This window comes from Sinocyclocheilus anshuiensis, unplaced genomic scaffold (assembly GCF_001515605.1).
Source record: "Sinocyclocheilus anshuiensis isolate Anshui unplaced genomic scaffold, SAMN03320099.WGS_v1.1 scaffold915, whole genome shotgun sequence".
Lineage (NCBI taxonomy): Eukaryota > Metazoa > Chordata > Actinopteri > Cypriniformes > Cyprinidae > Sinocyclocheilus > Sinocyclocheilus anshuiensis.
The window spans coordinates 391,431-401,528 of record NW_015542378.1 but is presented as its reverse complement, the minus strand read 5'-3'; the positions used below and the strand labels follow the sequence as shown (position 1 = coordinate 401,528).

Genomic DNA, 10,098 nt, shown 5'->3' with positions numbered 1-10,098 from the left:
TATTTACATTTACATTTAGTCATTTAGCAGACGCTTTTATCAAAAAATATTTTCATTTTATTTTATTATATTTTCATTTTCATTTTATTTTTTTTTATTTTTTTTTATATATATAAAAACCAACCTGGTCTCATGGCAAAAACGTACCCGGGGGTACATTTTCGCGAGATGCGAAATACGTACCAATAAGTACATATCACTGCAGTTTCCAAAAGAAATGAACACTAGAGGCAGTAAAACTCTGAAACCTTTTAAATTATTTTCACACAGAGTATGATTTACAGAGTTTCGATTAATAAAGCGTAATTTTCGCACAATTACTTGAAGAGTATTATGTTGTGACTTCAAAACAATTTTAATATGCTGGGAGATTTGAAAACTGATGCTTTTGATTGTTAGCACCGCACATATCCAGCTTCATACCAATGGGTTTTCATCTATGGTAGGTTTTCATCGACGGTAGGTTTGTTCGGTAGCTCACGGAGTACGGAGTGCGGAGACGTACTTGAGAGGCGAGGAGCTCCGGCTCGAATCCTGTGTAACTATGGTTCGACAAAACGGTTCAAATCTGCATATAAGTAAGTTCAAATGACACAGTTGCATCAACAAATGCGTTTTTATATCAGTTTTGCATTTGTTAACACTATCGGGTAGGTTTAGGGTTGGGTTTGGTGTAGGGCATATTTCCAACACGATAGAGCATTAACTTTTAGCGACAGTCCCCGGATATTTGAATTCTGAATCGCCGCAATACGTACCTGAAGAAACGTAATAAAAACACAGCAATACGTACCTTTATCAAGGTAATAAAAACGTGCCAGGGTTCACGTATTGAACCCGTGTTTTAGCGCCACTCAGTGGACATTTCTCTTTGAAACTGCGGCGAAACGTGCAGTAAGGTACGTAAAAACGGTGTTGCAGAAAAGCACCCAGAGGTACGTATTTTTATGAGACTGGGTTGAAAAAAACACTAGAACCCACTAAAAACTAAAACAGTTTGAAAAGATGTATATATTTCTATTTCATATCTGCTATGAAAATATATAAATTGAATCCATATTTCAAAGTAACATCAATAAAGTTTGTTGTACGTTTTTCAAATAATTAATTTAACTTAAATTATTTTTAAATACATAAAAAACACCAATTTTGTGCTAATATATTAATTCTAATAAATGTGTTTATTTATTAATTTTTAAAATGATGTGTGTAATTTCTGAACGTGACTCTTAGTATACAGTGAAATATTAAATATTTATGCATATACTTCTGTTCTCAATCTCCCACATTTATATGCGAAAGAATGGAAGTAAATGAAGCAAAGATTTCAATCTTGTCTTTTTATTTTAGACAACATGCTGGTTTATATGAACATGTAAACCTGAGAAAAACAGGCTATAGACAAATACATGGTTGTCTTCTGTCTGTGACAGTGCTTTGTTTCACTCTCACAGTTTCCACAGCGAGAATATTGACAGTTATGGATTGTACTTTGCAAGAGTTTCAGTATGTCAGATTCTCCCGGCAAACCAGGATATGATATTTTTGAGTCTAATATAGGAGGAACTAAAGTATGGTGCAGAGACAGCGAGGAGATTAGAGATCGTGGGAGGTGTGTGTGTGTGTGTAGAGGACAGTCCTTCCCAGAAGCTGTAGTTGAATATCAGTGCTTTACAGAGACTGTCTCTGACAGAGCTACACACACACACACACACACATACACACACACACGCACACATAGCTGCCAGGAGAGCAGGGATATAAGTTCCTCTTCCAAACACAAATCTGTCACACTTGCTGTAACACGTACAGTACATCGGCTGGCACTTCCTACATCTGGACACACTCACACCTGAAGATGACAGATCAGAGTTCTATTAAAAACACTCACTCGATAATGTCCTTTACCTGTGTATCATAACTCACTTGTTCAAGCTCTCATCGTTTTCTCATTCTCACATTTCTCTTCTGCTGTAGATGTTGGTGGTCCTGCAGACCCCATCGCTCCCACCATTGTCCTGCATGCCGTATTTTCAACCTGGTCTCATGGCAAAAACGTACCCGGGGGCACATTTTCGCGAGACGTGAAATATGTACCAATAAGTACATATCACTGCAGTTTCCAAAAGAAATGAACACTAGAGGCAGTAAAACTCCGACACCTTTTATTCCTTTGTACACACATTTACAGAGTTTTGATTAATAAAGCGTAATTTTCGCACAATTACTTGAAGAGTATTATGTTGTGACATATCAAAACAATTTTAATATGCTGTGAGATTTGAAAACTGATGCTTTTGAACATTAGCACAGCACATATCCAGCTTCATATCAATGGGTTTTCATCGACGGTAGGTTTGTTCGGTAGCTCACGGAGTACGGAGTGCGGAGACGTACTTGAGAGGCGAGGAGCTCCGGCTCGAATCCTGTGTAACTATGGTTCGACAAAACGGTTCAAATCTGCATATAAGTAAGTTCAAATGACACAGTTGCATCAACAAATGCGTTTTTATATCAGTTTTGCATTTGTTAACACTATCGGGTAGGTTTAGGGTTGGGTTTGGTGTAGGGCATATTTCCAACACGATAGAGCATTAACTTTTAGCGACAGTCCCCGGATATTTGAATTCTGAATCGCCGCAATACGTACCTGAAGAAACGTAATAAAAACACAGCAATACGTACCTTTATCAAGGTAATAAAAACGTGCCAGGGTTCACGTATTGAACCCGTGTTTTAGCGCCACTCAGTGGACATTTCTCTTTGAAACTGCGGCGAAACGTGCAGTAAGGTACGTAAAAACGGTGTTGCAGAAAAGCACCCAGAGGTACGTATTTTTATGAGACTGGGTTGAAAAAAACACTAGAACCCACTAAAAACTAAAACAGTTTGAAAAGATGTATATATTTCTATTTCATATCTGCTATGAAAATATATAAATTGAATCCATATTTCAAAGTAACATCAATAAAGTTTGTTGTACGTTTTTCAAATAATTAATTTAACTTAAATTATTTTTAAATACATAAAAAACACCAATTTTGTGCTAATATATTAATTCTAATAAATGTGTTTATTTATTAATTTTTAAAATGATGTGTGTAATTTCTGAACGTGACTCTTAGTATACAGTGAAATATTAAATATTTATGCATATACTTCTGTTCTCAATCTCCCACATTTATATGCGAAAGAATGGAAGTAAATGAAGCAAAGATTTCAATCTTGTCTTTTTATTTTAGACAACATGCTGGTTTATATGAACATGTAAACCTGAGAAAAACAGGCTATAGACAAATACATGGTTGTCTTCTGTCTGTGACAGTGCTTTGTTTCACTCTCACAGTTTCCACAGCGAGAATATTGACAGTTATGGATTGTACTTTGCAAGAGTTTCAGTATGTCAGATTCTCCCGGCAAACCAGGATATGATATTTTTGAGTCTAATATAGGAGGAACTAAAGTATGGTGCAGAGACAGCGAGGAGATTAGAGATCGTGGGAGGTGTGTGTGTGTGTGTAGAGGACAGTCCTTCCCAGAAGCTGTAGTTGAATATCAGTGCTTTACAGAGACTGTCTCTGACAGAGCTACACACACACACACACACACATACACACACACACGCACACATAGCTGCCAGGAGAGCAGGGATATAAGTTCCTCTTCCAAACACAAATCTGTCACACTTGCTGTAACACGTACAGTACATCGGCTGGCACTTCCTACATCTGGACACACTCACACCTGAAGATGACAGATCAGAGTTCTATTAAAAACACTCACTCGATAATGTCCTTTACCTGTGTATCATAACTCACTTGTTCAAGCTCTCATCGTTTTCTCATTCTCACATTTCTCTTCTGCTGTAGATGTTGGTGGTCCTGCAGACCCCATCGCTCCCACCATTGTCATCCCGCCGAGGAACACCAGCGTCATCTCCGGCACCTCTGAGATCACCATGGAGTGTGTGGCCAACGCTAGGTGACCAACCTCTGATTCCTTCATAATTTGAATGAAAGGAAAAGGATTTTAATTATGGTGATTAAAAGGCGAGCAGTGGGCTGAAGACTGTCATACTTTTTATTCTTTTTCTCACCACTTTTTTTTATAGTTATTTAATGTAACGTACAGACTCCATTGAAAACTTAGTGTTATGTTTTTGGTTTTTATGAACATCTCACTATGAACTTCAAAAGTAGTGAATGAATGTTTCAGTTCTCAAGCTTTACTGACAGAATCCATGGCATGCTGTCACTTACAAAAGACAAGAAACTGTATACAGCTTTTAAAATAGTATTTACAAAGTGCTTTAAAAACATATTACACACTAAAAACAGGGAAAACAAATTCACATTCAAGAAATAAAATACCAAACATTAGCATAATTAAATGGAGCGTACCTACATGTGCTCGGTAATACTAGTTGTAAATTTGAGTGTAAATTATCCTCAAGTGCATTAGAAATCCATGAATGACATTTTAAGTGTCATATTCTATATTTTTGCAGCAGTTGTTGTTTATCGTGGCAGATATTGAATACTAAATAAGTGCTGATATACAAATGTTCCACTGTAAAAATAAATAAATGAATAAATAATGTTCAGACTAAAATTCTGCTCATTATAATCAGTGTGCTGAGTCAACCTATTAAATTCAGCACAAAAATCTATATTCACTGAGCAACAGTGGACATGTTGAAGCCAATGAGCATGAGCAGAAGTAAAGGAACTTTGCACCTCTCACTGATTCACTTTTTGAAGCCAAATTAACAGAAAGTCGTGTTAAATAAATAAAGATGTTGCATTTTAGTCATGCAGTTTGCCTATAGCTCAAATGGTAGCACTGATGATGTTAGCAATGACAAGGTTTTGGGTTTGATTTCCAAGAGAATAAATACAGATGTTTATTTTTGCCGACTACTATTTAGCAAAAATGCATTAAAAATAAATAAATAAAATAATGCTTAAAACAATACATACAATTTTTGTTCTTTTGAACAGCAAAACGTTTAGTAAGCCAACTAGGAATTTTAAATGTAACTAGTTACTATTTACAGTGTATGTTTCCTTTAGGGACATTTTTCTATCTCTGTCTCTATGGAAATGTTCTGTTGTCAGAGTAAAACCAAAAAAATTAACTTGAACAGGATGTTCTCAAAAATCCAACAGCAGTCCTATTTATTTTGTTAATTATTAATAAATTATTATACATAAATTATACATTTTTATATATGTGTGTGTTATATTTTTATACAGTATTTTTATAATAATATATAAAATGTATATTTGATTGATATATATTTTAATCTAAATAGTTTATATACAATGTTTATTTTTTTATTAATTAATTTATTAATTATTAATAAATTATTTGTTCTTACATAATAAATAAAATAAAAATAAATACATTATACTATCTTTATTTATTTGTATGTATAAATGTAATATATTATATATGTATTATAATATTTTAATATAATTTAAATTATTATTAAATAATTATATTTAATATTTATCATATTGTTTAATTTATATTATTTTATATATCTTATTATTCAGTTCTTTCTTTATTCAGTTGGTCACCTTTACATTCCTATTCATCTCAGGTGTGCCACAGCCTGATATTGTGTGGTACAAGGACGCGGTACCCATAAGCCCTGAGAGGTGCAGACCACCACCTACCTCGCCGTTACGAGTGAGTTCATCCGCCCGTCCCACTCTCCGGATTACACCTTTCCTCTTTCTGCCTCTCATGCTCTCATAAACTAATGCACAAATACATGTGGACGTTTATTTCTTCTACCTCTCTCTCGATCTCTTTCTCTTGCAATCAAAAAGGCTTTGAATGCCATACCAACAATACCTTCCTGTCTTTCTTTCTCCCAGTCTTCATTCTCTCTCGTGTCGCTGATGTGCTTTTTGTCGGTGTGCTAAAGCTGTGATTAATACCCTGTTGTGAGGAAGAGTTGTGAGGAGGAGAGAGACCGTCAGAGAGACAGGGAGAGATAAAGAGGGCTTTTATAGAGGACTGACTGAGCTTATCTTGCCGCTCAGAGACACATAGAGCTCTCTAAAACACAAAACGCCAAAGCTAGCTGCTATTTACCTCTGCTTACAATGAACGCAGATACTGGACATGGACGGTACTAAAGTTAAAGGTAGTTTATCCAAAATGAAAATCTTGCCATACTTTACCTCAAGTTCATGTCATTCCAAACCTATATGGCTTTACTCTGTGGAACACAAAAGATTATATGTTGAGGAGCTATCTTTGTCCAAACTGTGAAAGTCAATGGGGTCCAAAACAACATTGGACAATGAAATGTTATGTTTTGTTCTCTACAGAAAAAAGTATGTCATACCGGTTTCGAATGAAATGAGAGTGAATCAATAATGACGCAATTTTAATTTTGGCGTGAATTATTCCTTTAAGTATTAAGTTGTGAGGAACTGTTTGTTCGCCCACCTCCAAAATCCCAATTTAACTTGCTTGTCTACGTTTCCCAGTGAATTGTTTTTCTTCTGTTGTTCATCTTTTAGTTTCATACCTGCTTTCATTCCATTGTTTTCTTTACTTGTTTGGTTTCTAAGCTGCGCTTTGATCCGCGTGAATCGAGTTTTGTGTGATTTCCCAGTGCTTGCGAATGCGAGGAGGTGTTTGAACTTGCGTGTGCCATTATACATCTCTGTTTCTCATGCAGTTGCTGTGCTTCTCTCACAGGTATAGCACCGAACATCACGGCAGGGCCTTCCGACAGCACTGTGATTGACGGCATGTCAGTTATCCTTCACTGTGAGACCTCAGGAGCGCCCCGTCCTGCCATCACCTGGCAGAAAGGTGAACAACACATCCTTCATTGTCTACACTCACACATTTCAGAAGATCAACTACAAAGTGTCAGCTCCCAGGCTGCACTTCACCTCTGCGCCTCTCTGTTCCTCTGTTTTACCTGCTCTGGCTGGTTATTTTCTGCCACTCTATTGCACTGTTTTGCTGCAATGTCGCCATGACATGTTATACTCTTCGGATGTCATCAGGCATGAAACTGATTCTGTGATTCGACATAGGCTACAATTATGCAAATCTACATTTAAAAATCTTGAATGTATGTACAATACAGTTCAAAAATTTGAGGTCTGCAAGATTTTATAATGTTTTAAAAAGAAGTCTTGCCAAGCTTCAAAGTCATCGAAGCTTCAAATACATCTTTAACCAGAACCATCTGAAATATAAGATATTTGTTACCACAAAATTAAGATTTTGTAAGGAATATTTGTATAGAAGATTAGATCCTCTACAAATTAGAGGAGAATGTCCATCCCCAGCACCGTGCTTTACATTTCATGCCAGAACAGAAGGATAGTAAACAAGCGTGCTTGTGGCTTTAAAGGATTAGTTCACCCAAAAATGAAAATTCTGTCATTGTTTACTCACCCGTCTGTTGCAGCATGAAAAGTAGTCCATATGACTCCTTACACTTTAGTCCAAGTGCTCTGATAGCATTGTGTGAGCAGTAGACCCAAATTTAAGTCATTTTTTTCAAATGAAAAATCGCCCTAGCTCTTTTGGTGTGTTCATGAGAGAGTAGCGATGTCTGATTAGTAAACAAATCATTCATTCGAGTCAAATCTTTTCAATTAATCAGTTACAGCTCACTGGAGAGGAATATTCAGTTCATAACTTAAAATTCAGTCAGTTTCTCACACAAAACTACAGCATGACTTCAGACTTGGAATATAGTACATGAGTCATATTGACCACCTTTATTATACTTTCATAGTGCATTTATGTCCTTTCTGAAGCTTGAAACCTTCACTCAATACCCTTGACAGAATTTTTAATTCCCCTTTAACAATAAAATAATCCTTTAAAAAGAGAGATTTTGTGTTCTATCAGTTTATATAATATAATATAATATCAATTTTAATAATATAATATAGTTTTATTTAATAAATCATATAATTTTAAATAGCATTTTGAAATAATAGTTCAAATTCCTTTATTATAGGCTTTATGTGTGTCATGCAACTTGATTTTTATTTTTAACTTTTTATATAGGCTTTATTTTTGTCTTGCATCTTGGTTTAAAGCCAATAACAAAATGGCACTTTTTACATATTATATCTTTTACATATTATATCTGGGTATGTGTTCTCCACAGGAGAACGTGTGCTAGCAAGCGGTTCGGTTCAGCTCCCGCGGTTCACTCTCCTGGAGTCAGGAAGTTTACTCATAAGCCCCTCCCACATATCAGACGCCGGTACCTACACCTGTATGGCCAGCAACTCCCGTGGCATAGACGAGGCCTCGGCCGACCTCGTGGTCTGGGGTGAGTGTGTTTGTGTGTGTGTGTGTGTGTGTGTGTGTGTGTGTGTGTGTTTTGAAGTGTATAGATCACAGGATATCTTTGTTCTTTTTGATGTCCATATTTAAGTCTGTTTGCATGTTTGTGTCATACACCTGTGCATATACTGATGTGCATTTCCTTTGTTTTATCGAACAGCACGTACACGCATCTCTAATCCTCCTCAGGATCAGAGCGTCATCAAAGGAACAAAAGCCACCATGACCTGCGGTGTGACGCATGACCCCAGCGTCTCAGTCAGGTGCAGCCCACATACACTTGACTGCAAATAATTGTTGTAAACACAAAACGTTTTGCATTTTTTTAAACTACTTTTATACTAATGCAACCATGTGGGTGGAGAAAAATAATATTATTTAGCTAGATATATACATTTTTAGAAGAAATTATGAGTGCTTCGCCTTCAAAATGCTATGTAGGGCATTACTATGTAGTTGCAAAGTGAGAGATGTCTATAATATTATTTAGTCCCTAAATACTCTTAAGGTTTAAAACGCTACTTTAAATCAGACTCCAACTTTTTTTTTTTCCTTATTTACATTGTAATAAATGTAATGATTCATCAGAGTTCTGAAAATGTGGGTTTCTAGGGTGTTTTTGAAAAACAACATTCTAAAATGTTCTGGGTGATTGCTAGGCCATTACCAGGTGGATTCTAGATAGTGATGCACCGATCATGATTTTTCATGGCCGATTCCGATTTTTTTTCCTTTGTTTGAGCCAGTTTATTTGTTGTTTATTTGCTCTATAACAAGCAAATTACAAAGTATCTGTAGCCATTTGAAATTAAAGGCAACCATTGCATTTTAGTCACGATCCAAATAAAGATGCTACGCACATGCAACATAAGACACCTGCAGAAAACAAAAATGGCAGACAACTGAATGAAAATGCAAATTCACCCTCTGACAGTAGGTGGTGCTTATGGAACGGCAGCGATATAGCATTTCCTTGGTTGCTGCTGTAAACAAAGCAGCGCTGCACTCATAAACACTACTTTAACAGGCATTAAATGGAGATAAGAGGAAAAGAAAATGCCTGAAGTAGGGTTGGGCGATGTCTACCAAATTGCCATTGGACAATGTCTACAGTGAAACATTGTGATGGACGATGATATCGGGGGGCGGGGTTAGGGGGTGTGCCCGAAGCATGAATCCGTATGCAGAAAGGCATGGAAAACAAATAACACGTTCTACGGAGCCACTAAAGGGACATGGTTAGCCGCTTGCTAGCGGTAGACTATTACATTACAGTACATATCACTTACCACATACACAGAGTAAGGAGAGACGACTGATAGGACAATGGCGAATAATTTGCAGATGTGTGGTATGGTACTGCCGTATAGTAGGGTTGGGCGATGTCTACCAAATTGGCATCGGACGATGTCTACAGTGAAACATTGTGATGGACGATGATATCGGGGGGCGGGGTTAGGGAGTGTGCCCGAAGCGTGAATCCATAAGCAGAAAGGCATGGAAAACAAATAACGCGTTCTACGGAGCCACTAAAGGGACATGGTTAGCCGCTTGCTAGCGGTAAACTATTACATTACAGTACATGAAAGTTTACTTATCACATGCACAGAGTAAGGAGAGATGACTGATAGGGCAATAGCGAATGATTTGCAGATACTGAGCACCACTGACAAATATCTAATCTTTAAAATGTGTGGTAGGTACTGCCGCTCCGTAGTATAGAGTCCGTGTGATCGCGAATCTCGAAAGTGAAAG

The 10,098-nt window shown here is 36.8% G+C and overlaps 1 protein-coding gene across 1 annotated transcript in view; it reads left to right on the top strand.

Moving 5' to 3' along the window:
• LOC107692460 (protein sidekick-2-like) overlaps positions 1–10,098 on the top strand; it is an 80,165-nt gene that overhangs the window by 16,243 nt on the left and 53,824 nt on the right. Inside the window, exons 5-9 of the mRNA XM_016491505.1 lie at positions 3,870–3,976; positions 5,664–5,694; positions 6,721–6,837; positions 8,162–8,329; positions 8,504–8,606. Coding sequence (XP_016346991.1) covers positions 3,870–3,976; positions 5,664–5,694; positions 6,721–6,837; positions 8,162–8,329; positions 8,504–8,606 — 526 coding nt within the window. The remainder of the gene's footprint in view (positions 1–3,869; positions 3,977–5,663; positions 5,695–6,720; positions 6,838–8,161; positions 8,330–8,503; positions 8,607–10,098) is intronic.